This window comes from Pocillopora verrucosa, chromosome 9 (assembly GCF_036669915.1).
Source record: "Pocillopora verrucosa isolate sample1 chromosome 9, ASM3666991v2, whole genome shotgun sequence".
NCBI lineage: Eukaryota > Metazoa > Cnidaria > Anthozoa > Scleractinia > Pocilloporidae > Pocillopora > Pocillopora verrucosa.
The window spans coordinates 18,689,407-18,705,707 of record NC_089320.1 but is presented as its reverse complement, the minus strand read 5'-3'; the positions used below and the strand labels follow the sequence as shown (position 1 = coordinate 18,705,707).

Below are 16,301 nucleotides of genomic sequence, written 5' to 3'. Positions count from 1 at the left end.
TCAACACAATTTTCTCAGATATTTGTACAGTTCACATAGGAAACGTTTCACCATCGCCGTATATTTATAAGTTTATAAATTAAAAAAAAAATAAAAACAAGAAAAAACAAAACAAAACAGAAAGGCCGAAGAAAAACTGTCGTTCGTGTCAGGCTGGTGATCATGAAATTCAAGCGTCATTTTAGAACTCTTAAAACGGTAATTGCTCTAAAAAGTGATATTGAAATATCAGTTGCTTGGACTAACTTCCTTACTTTACGACAGGAGAAGCAACCAGTTAGGCTCAGAAAACCCCTGATTTATTTATCGATTTATCTCTCTTCGCATAATCTTTCGTTAATTAGGAAAAAATTAACAAATGTCACTATCCACTTCAGTGTCGTTGATTCACCTGTTTTGGTAAAAATTGGAGTACGATTTCCGCCGCTGAACGAAGAACAGTGCAATTAGTTAAAAGGGCTGTGATAATGCCAATTTTGTATTATCAAGAGCACAATAAATCATTACAATAACACGTTTCGTTGAAGGACAAGTATGCCAAGCTGTTTGCTTTTTTCCCATCCACCGCCTCCATTTCGTGCTATTTACCAAAGCAACTGTTGTGAAACTAATCATCTGTAATTAATATGACTTCATCTGCATCTTTGGACGTGTTTCGGATTTGGCGCTGATCGTGTAACGTCAGAAAGTATTGTTGGCGATCACGTTCGCCGACCTTCATCATCATCATGAGCGATCTAATGTCGACATATCGAGTTGTTGGGGGACAAAATGGAAAAGGTTTGATACCTACCCCTTTTCTTACCTATATTGATTGTTTACTGTGACAAAGAAACGATGCTTTCCTCAGGTTAGAGTGAGGAGAATTGGTTGTTTATTATGACACAGACACGATTGCTTTCTTAGTTTAGTTTACGAAGATGTGGCAGAGCTACTATTCCAATTCAAGTTGAAGATTTGATCCAGTCCTTTTTATTATTTACCAAATGAGAAATGGAGACTAAATTGTTCGAAAGTTGCTTTACATGCTCGTATATTCTTGCGTGGGAAGTATGTGCGTTTTTATGATTGCATGCGGTTTTGTCACGAAAACGCGATCAGTGCTGCTGGTTGTTTCGGTTAGGTTAAGACTCACTAACTTATTTAGAACGAAGAAGTAGTTTGATGAAATAATCAACTACCGAATAAATGAGAAGACAGAACAAGTTATTTATGAGTAACAAGGCATTATAAGTCAATTTACTTTCAAAACTTTTAATCAGAAGAAACCTGAACTACTTAGAATCTAATTAAAAGCTCCGATGATTTCAGATGTTGATATCCCGAGATCAAGCCGGGATTGTTAAGGTTACAGGACAGGAGTTGAGAAGCATCGATCCCGACTGCTCTCGATGTCTGTAACACAACTAGCTCAGTGTTCTGTCTTTCCCTGTTGCACTTGTTAGATGCATCAAATGTGATAATATCAAATTGAAATGACGCTCTCTCATTAAATTCAGAAAGCAATACCATCATATCGCTTCATAATACTGGTAAATCATCACAAATGCCGCATGCGTACTTTTAGAGCAAAATGAGTCCCCATTCTCCTTTTAATTATTTTGGTAAAGAATGATTTGTTCACTAACAGTGCTTGTGTGACACAGATATTCTCTCTGTGAAGATTGCTCACCTTCTTCTCACCAGTAACAGTGGCCAGAAAAAGCATAATTCTTTGCGAAAATAAATCTTGTTAATTTTTAAGTTCGTTGGAAATATTCCTCTGACTTTTTCATTGTGGATTGTGCGATCTGACGTTCTGATATGTAAATTAATTTAATTATTTTGTCATAAAAGTCTCATTCGGAGAGGATTTATCGCTTATTTGATAACGTTTACAGCACCTGCAGTAAATGTTTACAGAAACAGCTTGAAATGCCGTATATTAAATGAAGCAGCTCAGAATAAAAATATTCAAAATACACTAATTTTACCAAACATTGGATTAAAAACTGTGCAACAAAAGGAACTAGTCTCTTTCTGGGCAAATTTCTAAGAATAAGAGAGATTGAGTTTTTTATCGCGCATGGTAAGTAGAAGAGTTAATTTTCAGCTGCTAAGTTTTCCTCTGTTACTCGATGTCTTTTTGACCTTTCATCTCCTTCCTTGGCCATCTATGTTTCCCCTTGGAGAGGTTTTAATTTTTTTAACCGCAAGTTGCTAAGTGGGAATCGAACAGGATAGCGGTCATGGTTGAAGAACAAGTAAATATTGGACCAAAATAATACCCATGTTTTTTGATAGTTGACATTTCAGGGAATGATGAAGTAGCTCTGATGGCGACAGCTTTTCTATATTTTCGAAGAAAAGTTGCAATATCGTGCACTCGAGTGTTCTCTAACGAAGAGGACGAAGGAGCACGCCGATAGCGAGAGTTTATAATCGCGTGTGATTGTGATCTCTGTTAATCTGCAAAAATTTCGGGCATGCAAACATATTTTTTCACTCTTCCATGGTCTATAGATGAATTTAATGTTCACCTCTACCATGGTTGCCAACCTGAAAAAACCCTTTGATACAGGGATGGGACCGAAAGCAAACTCGGAAAACTTGACTCTCATTCGCCAGAGTGAAGAGCTAACTTTTATTAAAGCACCCGTGACAGCAGCCCATGGTCATCCTTACCCTATTCCTGTAAAAGGCTGAAATCATGAAATAAAATGTTATGTAAATCTTATCAATAGATACTGCAAGGTTGAGGTCTGGGGGCACCCAACGCAGCAACGCATCTTTGAACAAAGTTGATCCTTGGTTCGACAACGATTCTGTGGAACTAATGAACTACAATCCTGGTGACGTTGATGGAACTCGCATCCAGGTTCCTAATGTTGAAGTATATAGGCCGACCATGAATAGCTTTATTTACTTCTCGAACGAGAATTTTGCAGCCAAGGTAAATGTGAACACATTGAATCGGGAAGGAGTGGCCCCAATTCATCGAGCTGTTCGCATTAATGATGTTGGGGCATTAGCCTCTTTATTAGAAAGCGGCGCAGATATCAATCTTGCAGACAGAACTGGATCGACGCCTCTTATCACTGCTGCAAGGTATACACAAGTCAGTTCATCAGCCGTACATTTTAATAACTCCACATAGAGAGATTCTCAATCTAGATAGCGCGGAATATTCTTTCTCTTTCTTCTACTTTGATTTAAATCTTAGCCTTTTTTACACTAATAACCGAATAGGAGAAAAGTGAAAACAAAGGCAATCCTTTATTACATTTCATGTTGCAATTTAATACGTTTTATAAGAGTATAATTGTGCAGTCCCACTCGTTTTATAAGTAAAGATTGATCCAAATTTAAGCGACATAAGTTTTGCTCAACAAGCAAACAGGCACCTTGGCTTCGTGAATCGAACAATGCTGGAAATAAATATGTTGAATTTAAAGTAGAACTTTGTATCGTTGTTTCGTTTGCAGGTTTAACAGATCAGAGGTGGTTAAGCTTCTTCTTGAAAGAGGAGCTAATCCTCTTATAGGAAATGAGTCTTCTTCGATTTCACCACTTCACGAAGCTGCCAGAAGGGGTTTCACGGAGATTTGTATTCTACTGCTGAATGATTCCAGAATAAAAGCTACCACTATAAACTACGGACATATTTCGCCTTTGCACATGGCCTGCTTCGGCGGAGATCGAGCCACATGTGAAGTGATCTTAAAACATGGTGCTGATGTTACCTACATTTCGAAGGTAACTAAAAATACTCCACTTCATTTTTCGGCTTGGAATGGGGATGAATATAATTGCAAGCTTCTTATCAACGCAGGTAATTGTTCGTTCTCCCTGACGTACATGAACCATTTGTTATGGTTCGTGTTGGTTTCGAGGACTCGTTTAAAACAAGAGAATCACACGATACTATTTTCAGTATTAGCCAGTCAACTTGTACGAGGGAATACTTCACGGACATGTTTTTCAAAGTGTGTGCCGCTATAAGGTAGCTCATAGGGTAATAGGTCTGAAATGCGGTACTGAGATCACAGCGAACATAGAGTGCTGAGAATTGTATCGCTAAATGATTGGAAAGCTGTTTCCGAAACGACTTCTCTTCTGGATCTCTTTTGCGAATAGTGTGTTCAGTAATCGATATATTTGGAACGGGTGGTGTTTTTATATCGTCCAGGAGAATTTGAAGTGTACCCAAATGCTATCTATAATAGCAACTTAGGATTGTCAGAGACCCTGTGACATGCGCTACGCACCAAAATTCAACATAACCCCATGAGAAATATCATGACTTTATAGTATTATTTCTTCGAGAAATACCTAGTCGGTTATCATGAAAAAGTTTCTTGTTATACGAAACGTAGAGTATTAAATTAACTTAGGTTTAAAATAGAAATTGTCAATTGTTTCTTTTTTGTTTGTTTGTTTTGTAAAAGCTTCCAAGACGCTCTCCTCTGTAAGCGAATATATCAATACAAGAAACAAAGAAGGATCAACAGCCTTTCATGTTGCGTGCATGAGAGGAAATGTGAATGTAGCTGAACTTTTTTTGCGTCACGGAGCGGATCATGATTCGCATAATTGGTCGGAGAACATGTCCCCACTTCATCATGCAGCCAAATGCGGCTTTGTGGAGTTGGTTGAACTCCTCATCTTGTACGGAGTAGTCGTTGATGCAAGGGATAAGAATATAAGGACACCATTGCACAGGTAGCTAATTTGGGATATTTGTGGAAAGTTTCTAATACTTTTTCTTTACCCTGCATGGATTACCAGTTTCATGCAACAGAGTGTAAATTTAAGATTGAGGGTAGTCGACAAAGCACGAAGTCTAATCACAGCATGACTGTGTAAGTTAAATGCCTTCTGGCCTGAGAGTCAATCTGAATGGGAACATGGAAACGAATGTTCACATATAGAATGGATTCAGTTTGAGTTTACAGCATTTGCCTTTTCGTCTCCAGTTACTATTGAGGAGAATTTTGTATTTAGGACCAAGAGAAAATAAGGTGATTTTCTGTTGATAGGACAGAATTGCATAATATTCTGTGAAAATCACCTCTGACATTGCATAGTAGAGAATCAAAAACATTGTTTAATCCTTTTTTGAGTAAGTTTTTTTTTTAATTCTTTACTTCTTCTTCCTCTTTTCAAATTGCCAATAATTCGGTTGAGCGTCTCTTCAACAATTTTCTTTCTGGCTGCGGAGCTCATTTATGATAACTTCGGTGTACTATCAACCACAATTTTTAATAATTAACACATTTTTCTTGTTTTTTGATGAAAATGTAGTGCTGCAACATTTAATCACGTTCGAATAGTCGAGCTACTTGTGGAGAATGGAGCAGATCTAGAGACCAAAGACCAGTTATCGATGACGCCTCTGCTGTTGGCAGTGAGCCATGGAGCATGCCACACTGTGAAAGCTTTGTTGGACTGCGGAGCGGATATAACCGCAGTGGACTCTTCATTGAATAGTTGCCTTCATTTGGCAGTAATCTTCAATAAGCCGGAAATGGTGAAGCTATTATTAGAAAGGGACGGAAACAAATTGATAAGATGTAGGGAAAAAGACTTGAAGACAGTGTTTCATTTGGCAGCTGTTCTTAAAGATCCAAAGGTACTTACTGTAACATGGCAGCTTTTCCCAACGAAACGGCGATGTCAGCCACTCAGGGGTTATATGGTCTTTCCTAACCAATTTCCACTATAGCAATAGCATTGTACCCCAAAGAAACCTGAAAGCGGAGACGACCGAGTCCCGCATTCTGGCGAATTAAAAGAAACACACAACTTATACTTTGCCTTCCAGGAACTAACTGAATAAATTTGCAAACTTTTTGTTTGTCTCTTTAGATTCTGGAAATTCTCGTTCAAAGGGCGCCGAAAACGGAGGAATATTTTTGCCTGCGGGATGCACACGAGAAATTGCCTATTCACGATGCTGCTGCAAGTGGATCCCTTAATTGCTTGCGGGTTCTCACTCTTTGCCCTTTTCTTGTAAATGAGAGAGACACGGAAGGAAGTTCGCCTCTTCATTTAGCTGCCAGCAACAAGCACACGTGGGTACCCCTTATGATGTTTTGTTTAAAAAATACTCCAACGTGCTCACTCACGCAAAGCCATTGTATTACGACATTAAATGTATTTGAGACTTTTACCCCATTCACACCAGCAAAACATGTTTTGTTAAACTGGTTTTCATTGAATGAAAATTATAAACAGAGAACTGAAAAACTTGATTTTCCATTGGATTCAAGTACTTGCTAACTTGCATTTCCAATGTGCTACATTCAAGTCAAAAATATTCGGCTAAATAGTTTCTATGAAGAAAAAAAAAATTAAACTGTGTTTAACAAAACAACTTTTAAACATGTTTAAGCTTTGGTGTGAATGGGGCATAAGTCTAGACTCGTATGTTGCGCCATAGTGCTCTCCACTCGGTCCAATCGGATTTAGACTTTTTTTAAGCTGGCTACTTTATAAACGCTATCTGCTATTTCAGTTTTTCTAGCAAAACTCTCTAAGGCTTTCGCTGTGAACAAGGCTTTGTCACAAATCTTGAAAATACACTTGATGTACATGTGCAGCATCCAAACATATTTTGTTTCCTTAATTCTTCATGTATAATTTTCAGCGAGGCATGTGAGCTATTGATCCTGAAAGGAGCTGAAGTAACTTCCAGTGATATACACGGTCGCACGGCTCTTCATTTGGCAGTCAAGGCTGGTTCTTTAAAAACAGTCAAGATTGTACTTAATTACCTTTTGTTAAGCACGCTCGAGGAAAAAGACGAAGATGGGAACACTCCTCTTCACATAGCCTGCAGGTACAATCGCCTTGATATTCTCCACTTCTTTTTGGACCAAGGAGCTGACGTCACGGCTCTAAATAACAGAAAAATGACTTGCCTTGATGCTGCTATTGAATGGGAAGCCAAAGATGTGGCCATGACACTGATGAAACACGAAAGGTACATTTTTAGGTCTTGAAATCAGCTGGGGAGAAGAGGAGTTGATGTCCTTGTTCTATTTAGGTGTATATACATAGGTTCACTTAAGAGAAAATTGTCTTCAGCCACCTAAAGGATTGTTCGGGGCAAGGAGGAAGTGCACGACACACATTGTTGGCTTGGTTTGCTTCGAGGTTTGACTTGACCATATTTTCCTGTGATATTTGTTCGTCCCTCCATTTCACCTGAGCAGCAGCTAGCGCTGTGAACTTTCGCTCATAGCCAATTTATTCTAATGAGTGTGTTACCGGCATTACAGTGAAAAAGAAATTTTTAATAGGATAAGGAAACTTCTAATGAGTGAAAAAGAAAATAGTGGAGATAACATGAATTCCACCAGGAAAAAGGTAACAAATAGATTGCATGTTTCCGTGCGTTTGTACAATAATAGATCACAGATGACGCCAATATGTGGTAAGAACAAAAACGTGGCGTAACATGCGCAGCTCAGTGTGTAACCGATGTTCTTACCATAATTTGACGTCGTCTGAGATCTATTATTGGACAAACGCACAACAACATTGAATCTACTTGTTTTACGCCATAAAAAGCGAAATATAGTTAATGGTGACGTCATCTAACCATGCGTCTGTCCTCCAATAGGTCATAGGCAACAACCAATTGAAATGCATGTATGATTTATCTTATCATATAATGACCATTAAGAACCAATGCTATTCCTTGATTACTTAGTTGTTAAACGTTGAAATTGCATAATGTTTTAATGGCTATTGAATTGTTATAAATTTTTAGGTGGGAAGAGATGCTGCAATGCTCACCAGGTGTTGGTGTTCACCCGATGAGAAAACTGATCGAAAAACTTCCAGATGTGGCAGAAGTTGTTCTTGATAAGTGCATTACCTACAGTCCACACCCTCCGTCTCACGACGAATTCTCTGTTACATTTAACCTGGTTCATTTGGATCCTGAGCCTGATTGTCACAGTTACTTCGGGCCAGCATGCATGGCAAAAGATCGACGAGAAAAATTGCTCAATCACAGTGTCACTCAAGCGTTGTTGAGATGGAAATGGCTAATTTTGGGAAAGTGTGTCTCCTTGATTAACTGTGTTGTAATGGCCGCTTATGTCATCCTGTTCTCGTATCTCTTTGTCGAAGAGAGGAACAAAATCAATTTTTCATTGACCTCTTCTGAGAAAGCAGCCAACGGAGATGTTAAAATCAATTCGTCGTTTGAGCTGACCGTGGCTTATGTTTTACTAGCGTTTTTGATCGTGCAGCTCATCAAGGAAGTTATTCAAATCATTTGGCAGCGTTTTTCTTACTTTAGGGATATCACAAACTTGTCAGAGTTAGTAATGTACGTATTAGTCTGGATTTTTATACTTCCTCACATGACTGGGAGAATTATATACAGCACACAGACTCAATGGATAGCAGGTATACTCGGTCTTCTACTAAGCTACATCAATTTTACATTATCTCTTCGTCGCTTCGGTGGACTTGGTTTGTACGTCACAATGTACGTGGAAGTTCTTTATACATTTCTGAAAGTGATGTCCACATTTATGATTGCCCTGATTGGATTCACCTTGGTATTTTATGCCTTGTTGAAAGAACAGGTAGGAACGGTTTCGCAGATATTACAGAACTTTTCGTATTCATTACCGTAAAAACTAGTGATGTTTCGAAAAAGACGTGTTCGGATCAATTCGGGGCATTAGTTTGTGACTGGAACTGAAATGTGAACTTCTATGTGAATGTTAAGTGCATGAAGATCCATCGGTATAAAATAGCAGAATCGTTCGCGATACAGTATAATTTTCTGGTGTTTCAAATTTTATATCATTTCTGAATGTTAACTTGCATTTCACGCTTTATAAAAATTTGTCTGAAAAACCTTCAGCTTCTTTGGGCTCTTACAGCTGACAAAAATTGCTTGCTTATAAATATAAAGAGTACTTCTTATGAATGGAATTGCATGCCTTATAGGTTTTGGGTTTATTTCTCTCTTAGGGTAATTTCTCATCTTTCTGGTACGCTTTTGCAAAGATCCACGTCACAATGGTTGGTGAGTTAGACTACTCAAATATGTTGGTTGACAAAGCTGTGGACAACGAGAAAGTGCCTGGAACAAACATTCCATATGTTCCTTTGCCAACACTTACCTTCTGTCTGTTCTTAGCGTTCATATTGTTAGGTAGTGTTGTGCTCGTCAACTTGCTGGTATGTAAGATATCAATTCCCTATGTCACTATATTACAGGCCACCAGTTGCTTGACATACATCAAAAAACGATCTTTAGTTGTAAGGCGAGCTGAGCAGAGTATCGTTAGTCATTGATAAGACGTGGTTTTCTCTACCTGGAGAAAGATATATTTGGGGTTCTTGTTGATACATGTCTCTATAGTAGTGGAAGTTGAAGTTGAAGTTGGAGTAGCAGTTAGAGTTAGTAAATGTTGTAAGAGTAAGGCAGTGGTACATTAAAGAAGTAGCTATTGTGATCCAAGACTCCTGGTACCCTTCGTTCAGCGAGTTTGTTCAAGCTGTAGTCTCCTAACGTTCCAATGAGGAGGTGAACCCGGGCACCGGGCATGGTTGCTACGTCGATCGGGCAGTTGCTGTTATTATCATCCAAAAGTTAACGAAAGTTGTGTTCCATAATCATAGGTTGGTTTAGCAGTTGGAGATATCGAGTCTATTCAGAGGACAGCTAGTTTACGAGCCTTGATTGACCAAGTGTTTTTAGTTGACGACATCGTCAAATCCTATCCAAGGTGGATTTTACGAAAGATCTACAGAAGCTCGTTGAGAATAAAACCAAATCAAAACAGTTTCATGAAGTGGTAAGTATTGTTTTTCGATACGTAACTTTTCTTTCTTTTTTATTTTCACGTCAGTGGCCACTTCATTCGTGAGCTTTCATCTACATCTCAGTCTCTAATTCTTCTATATCCGGTGTTTGTTCCCTGATTAATTTTATGTATCACTCTGAGAGATTATCCCTGTGAATCAACTGCCTCCGAATGAGTTGTGATGCAGTCACGCCCAAAGTTTAGGCTAATGGGATCTAACGAACAATAAGTCGCAGAATACAAAAGCGGGCAATAACTGTACTGAGGGTTCAACTAAGGGTTCTCAAAGCTTAGTTGATGCCAAAGAGAGACTACGAAGTTCTATTTTTCATACATGGCAGTTGTATTGTTATTTTACTCGAACTCTCATTTACATTTTAGGGTCACACTATCTGCTACCGATATCACAGGAAGTGATTTTGTAGAAATGCTGCTGAACGGCGCATCCAGCGGGAACTCTAGTGATATTTGTCGACAGGCGCAGTTGCAAGAGGAAATACAAGAGGAAAGGATACAAAAACTCCAGGCCGCTGTGGAAGCACAAAGCAAACTCCTTGAGGCAATGGCTGAAAGGTTGAATATAAAGGATTATCAATAAAAGGCTGGTTGATCACACAAAAGAAAAAAGAAACAACCACCCTCATGAAGGATTGACTGTCCCATTTAGCGAATTATGGAACAAGCGACCCAGTGTTCATTGATTCAGTTTGAATATGCGCGCTTGTCCCAGATGTTATTAAGTCTCAAGTAAACGTTCAATCGTTTTCCTTATATTAATATTATTTTAAAGGTGATCATATGTTAAAAGAAATTACTCCCACACCATCTTCCTTGATATTTTGAATGTCCCAGTAGCATTCAGTTTAGGAACTAACTACGTTGAAAGAAAAGAAGATATTAAAATAAAATTAGTTAGAAGTAATCCACTTCAGAAAGTTGCCCTTGTCAGTTATTACATATTTAATTTAATTATGTTGTCATTGTGCATTCATACAGAGTGTAAATGATAAAGAATGTGGAAGTTGCTAATTAAAGTTGCCTGCTAAGTTTGTAAAGGCTTTTATTTCTCACCTTCCAACGTCTTCTTGCTAGTCCCTTCTTGGAAGTGTGCATTGGAAATTCAGTGCGTTTCTGCTTCATAAACACTATCCCACATTATCGAGTCCTAATGAAGCCATAAAGCACTACAGTCATAATTACAGTTGGTAAAATATTTTGGCTTATAAGAGTTGTTCTAAACCTGTCACCCGAAACGGGGAAATTTCCGAACTAATTTCCTCAAGTGGTATTGACCTTCAGTGCGTTACCACGATTGTGTAGTTTCCGTCTCTCTTAAATCAAGATGTGAGATAATGTTACAGGTGTTACAGAACAAGAGGTCAACAAACTATATCGGAAAACATTGAAAAGTAAATCGTATCGTTTTTAGTCGACTTGATGACTGTAAGGTGATGGCAAACCTTTTGTGGTACGTGCTGCAAATTAAAAAGATATGGAATGTTGAGAGTTAGCCGGATGAATCGATCAATGATTGAATAAATGAATAAATAGAAGAAACCAGTAGTCACCTGACACTTGAGCCTGTTTGGCGTGACAAAATGTTGTCCGCGGACTTAATCTGTCACTCCTAAGCGCTTTCGCAAAGCTTTTCTTTTCTCTGAGTAGATGATGTCTGCACAGAAAATTTGAGCATATTTCACGCAAAATAGAGGCTAATTATAAAAATATTCTTCAGCCCAATGACATTAAAGAGTGCGGAAAAAGTCGTTGCGTGATATAACTGACACATTGTGCTAGTCCCGTGCTGTTACGTCAACGTGAGGGTCGTAGAAAGGTGACCACTCATGTGAGACTTTACCCCCATTTCATTTGAAATTTGCATCCTCTTATATCTAACGTTGCGTACGTCACGAAACCGATAAACAGCACCGTCACAATCAATAAGAAGAGCGTTTGGTAATTCTGTAAATCTTACGTTTACTTTGTGTCGGTTTCGCTCCCATGTCGACTTATCGCTCTGTTGGCGTCCTGGATGGAACTGGTTTGTATGCTGTTGTTATTTTAACGGGAAACTTGTTAGAAACGTGATCAGAATGAATGAAATGAACAATGAGGCCACTTAAATATTTCACCTCACTGCTGCGCTTGTTTGTCGTTCGTTGTGAAATTACAAGATAACTGTAAGACCATGTCAACCGTCTCGCCCACAAAATATTTTATAATAAATATATTTCAGCTTCTTTCTAAAGTTATATATTCTAAGAGTGATTAGGAACCAATGAGGCTCTTGTAACGTGTTGCTTGTGTTTCATTATGCCATGCTTTAGATAAATCATAATATGTAACTTCACTCTTGCGTCACTGTCTGATGTTGTCATTGTAGCAACAGGACGTTGTCACAACACTATTGCCCTTTCAAGCTCCCTATCAGTTCCATCACTTCATTAAAAAAAGCAGAAAAGGTCCGAGGCTCAAGTATTATCGTAATTTCCACTGCTTGGTGCGATCTCCGAAATCCAAACTGATCTTAATTAATTTTCCAATTAAGCAAGAAAGCAGAGACAACATCGCTCACAAAGGCCCATATCAGTAGTAAGCATGTTAATTTTTGTATCACTTGTTTCATTGATGTTTTTTTCCATGTGCAATGTAAGCAAATGGGGATCATGTTATTCCTTTGTCTTGTAAATTACGACTTCAAAGCTCGCTTGTGTAAACGGCAAGGAGAGTTAATTGAGATTATGATGACTTCACTAGTTCTTCATTGACAAGTAACTACGCAGGGAGGCAGGTGCGTAAAGAAATACGCGAAATCTTGGAGCTTAAGATAACAAGAGAAATCATGCAAATTTTCGGTTATGTTAAATGTCAGCGAGCTCGTAAGTACTGCTTTGTTCTAGTACTGCATCGTATTTAACCCTTTCACTCACAAGATATCATTATTTATTCTCCTTACTGTGTGCCATATCATTTTCACTAGGTCTGTTCGGAGAATTTGGTAGTGGATCAACTAATCATGCCCTCATTGATATTTTTGTTTATTCTCATCACTTGTCTCCTTGATATTGTACCGATATTAGAGGGAGAAATTCAGTCTTGGTCACTCATGGAAGTTAAAGGATTAAGCAGCAAGCAGAAGGAGCTGAGGATAACTCGAAGTTGTACATTTGAATTTAAAACAATAATAACGCAATTTTTTTGGGAGAGGTTACGCCCGTTCCTGGCCTTCAGTCGGTAACACGGAGCGAAGTAGTAAACGACGCGATAGTATCGGCAGAGTGAAAAAGAGCGAGGCTTGGGTCGGGTCGGGTACCACAAAGATCCTACAGCAACATTAGGGTTTGGGGAGCCGATCAAGGAAAAACTGTTGATAGATTATCCAACAGACTTACACTTTTTCAGTTAGGTGACATGCTTAATCTTCGGCAGACGGTTTCTAGGAATTTTTATGGACTTCATCAGTCGTTCTAATATAGTTGATGATGATGATCAAAGTCGGTAAATAAAGGAAAAAATATTAGTCAGAGCCAAAAATTTGCCAAGTAACAAATACAAAGAACAAAACAAATGAAAATACATCTACCAGAAATCTGACATCCGGAAAGAACTCAGCTTTTTCTTTCAATATCCTTGTCTCAGGAGAAGAGCAAAAACATAATTTCGATATTTCTTTTGGTGCAATATCTCTGATTTGAAATTTTCAGTGTTGCTTGATATCGGTTGTGCACTCTAAAGATTTGATTTCTCGCCCAGTGCCAAATATGTCCTCTAGCATGAGCGGTACAAAAAAAAAAGCATTGACTAGGATAGACTTCATATTTCTCGGCAATGCAGTGACCGAGGCTGGCGAGGATTCCAAGAGCCTTCCAGGAGTTATCTTTGCGTTCTTGATTATATCCTTGTTTAAAGAGATATTTCAGATATTTTGGCAGCGTCTTGGATACTTTAAGGATTACACAAATTTGGTAGACCTAAGCATGTATTTGAGCACTTTGATCTTTATTCTACCTTATTTGACCAACCAAGAGCTTTATGGCGACGTTCGCGTGCAGTGGACTTTCGGAACGTTAGCCTTGTTGCTATGCTACAGCAATTGGTGTCTCTCTTTACGTCGCATAACTTCCTTATCGTTGTACATAACCATGTACATCGAGGTACTGCAGACATTTGTGAGGGTGATCCTCATCTTTGCCGTCTTGCTCTTGGGATATACATTGGTCTTCTACGTTCTTTTAAAAGAAGAGGTAAGATGTTAATTTTTTGAAGCTAACGTTGTGCAATGTTGATTACTAGCATGCACAATAAGAACCACCGACCATAAATATGGAGAATCCGCCAACTGTTGCAAAATTTCGTTATTCATTTTATTTTTGCTGAAGGACCCTTTGATGAACCTTTTTCTAAAATTAGATCCTGTTTATTTTTGCCAAAATAGTTTCCATTAATGGCATTGGATGAGTTGTTACCGGCTCATTCAGGTCTGCGGTTGAAACTTCAATAGAATTTAAATTCTCATTACCTTTACGTCGAGGGTTGATCACAACTTACAGTTTATTAGATATCTTGGTCACTGTGTGCGCTTACGTTGCCTTTCTTTTCAGGATACCTTTTCATCTGTTTGGGTTTCGATGGCGAAAATATTTGTTATGTTGTTGGGCGAAGTGGACTATACTGACATTCTGTCTGACAACGTGGTGAACAGCGCCAAAGTCCCGGGCACGAGTAACCTGTACGTTCCTCTACCGGTGCTGTCGTATATCTTATTCATACTGTTCGTGTTGTCAGTCTCCATCGTCCTTATGAATCTCCTGGTGAGTCACTGTACCCATAATTAGCTCCATACTCGATGGTGCGATCAAAAGAAAAAAAGAAAGGTTACAAATACCCAAAGCCGACTTGCTTGTTATTCATCTTAATTCCACCGCGGGGGCGAGGCTATATAGTTCATTACGGGGCCCCTTAAACGTACACTAGTGTCTTTCAAACTACCTAAGTTTAATGATTTACTTTGTGTATAGGCCCCTTTTAAATTTGTTTTTTCTTCTGATTAGCCTCAGTGATAGTTTTACTTTGATGAGTCCTTAACGGAATTCTCCAATTGAGGGCCTTACCTGTACACTAGTGTCAGACTTATTGGAATACATGATTTACCTTGTGTTCTTACTGACTCCTTCTCGAATTTTCGGTTTTTTTTTATTGACCTCTTTAGTAGTTAACTTTGGCTTTGCAACATTCAACTGAGAAGCGCTCTAATTACTGTTACTATGTTAGGTCGGTCTGGCCGTTGGGGACATAGACTCTATTCAGAAGACAGCAACTCTGCGAAATTTGATAGATCAAGCTTTGTTAGTGGACAGTATACGAAAGCGATATCCGACGTGGATGTTAAGACTAACTTACAAAGAATACCTTGAGTTCAAACTGAATCAGAACACGACTGTTAAGAGGTATGTTTTGCATTAAAACGTACTCAGATCGTGTTGGTGAACTACTCAAAGCCCGCTTTTGAAATGCAGATTTGAATTGTGTGGATTTCTCTAATGGAAAGTGTTATGAGAACTGCATGTGCCTCTAATAAAAAAAAAAGTTTTATTCCAGGCTACTGAAAACTGACTTTGAGAAGGCTGGCCGAAGGGTGTAAAGTTGAAAGCTTCCTCAGAATGACTCTTGAAACAGCCTTCTGAATTTCCTAATTTTTTAATACAAATGCAGGAAACAAAGGCGGCCGCCTTCATTCAAGGAGAATCATTAGCAAAGGGGAAATGCTCTTACGATATAGTAATCATATATACAGTGCTATCGTGAAAAAAAGAAGAGTCACAAATTCTGCTTTTCTTTCAGATTTGTATTTTCTGGTACGGGTCTCTCAAATGAAGATTTCCTGGATATCATTGGCAAGAACGAATCCAGCCAAAACGAAGTTGAAGGTGACTTAGATGAGTATGATCGGCAGAGGATCGAAAGGCAAGAAGAACAAATGAAGAGACTTCAAGCCACTGTGGATGCTCAAAGCAAAGTACTCACAGCCATAGCTAATAAAATGGGGATAAATGAATAACTAAACACATATTAAGTAAATGCCAATTTTATCCGGACAAATTCAAATACGAAGAAGGACGCATTATGTCGTTTAGAGTGCATCTCCCAATCATCAATTAGCAAACAATTGCTCTTTTGCTAACCATGTTTGCATGCCACGACAAGGTTTGTAATTACAATGTCAGAATCAGTTTTAATATATTTTATGATAATTAAAGATTAGTGAATCAAATAATTGACGTCGTCGGGTGAATTATTTGAGAAAACTGAATTAATTCATATTTGAATTCATCTTGCGAAATATTTACTTCAGGTCTTGAAAGGGAGAAAAAAAAAGTAGAAATGCTTTAAAGGGCGGTCGCTGAAACCTTGTTTGTTTCTAAAATGTTTGTTCAAAACTGTGTAGCCTGTGATAAAATCGGCCCTAGGGCACACCCCTCTCTT

General features: G+C 38.4%; 2 protein-coding genes across 3 annotated transcripts; both read left to right on the top strand.

The window, feature by feature from the left end:
- Positions 1 to 552: 552 nt before the first annotated feature.
- Positions 553 to 10,877, top strand: LOC136283254 (transient receptor potential cation channel subfamily A member 1-like). The gene is made up of 11 exons (XM_066171782.1): positions 553 to 780; positions 2,724 to 3,087; positions 3,465 to 3,811; positions 4,428 to 4,701; positions 5,284 to 5,611; positions 5,848 to 6,053; positions 6,629 to 6,964; positions 7,757 to 8,585; positions 8,980 to 9,189; positions 9,634 to 9,809; positions 10,200 to 10,877. Exons 1-11 carry the CDS (start codon positions 729 to 731, stop codon positions 10,414 to 10,416), a joined length of 3,339 nt encoding a protein of 1,112 aa, XP_066027879.1. The 5' UTR covers positions 553 to 728; the 3' UTR covers positions 10,417 to 10,877.
- Positions 10,878 to 11,732: 855 nt separating this feature from the next.
- Positions 11,733 to 16,091, top strand: LOC136283256 (transient receptor potential cation channel subfamily A member 1-like). Of its 2 annotated transcripts, XM_066171786.1 has the most exons (5): positions 11,733 to 12,410; positions 12,576 to 14,062; positions 14,420 to 14,629; positions 15,090 to 15,265; positions 15,660 to 16,091. In XM_066171786.1, exons 2-5 carry the CDS (start codon positions 13,580 to 13,582, stop codon positions 15,874 to 15,876), a joined length of 1,086 nt encoding a protein of 361 aa, XP_066027883.1. In that variant the 5' UTR covers positions 11,733 to 12,410; positions 12,576 to 13,579; the 3' UTR covers positions 15,877 to 16,091. The 2 variants fall into 2 exon arrangements, with proteins under 2 accessions (XP_066027883.1, XP_066027882.1); XM_066171785.1 differs by having other exon boundaries at positions 11,733 to 14,062.
- Positions 16,092 to 16,301: the final 210 nt, after the last annotated feature.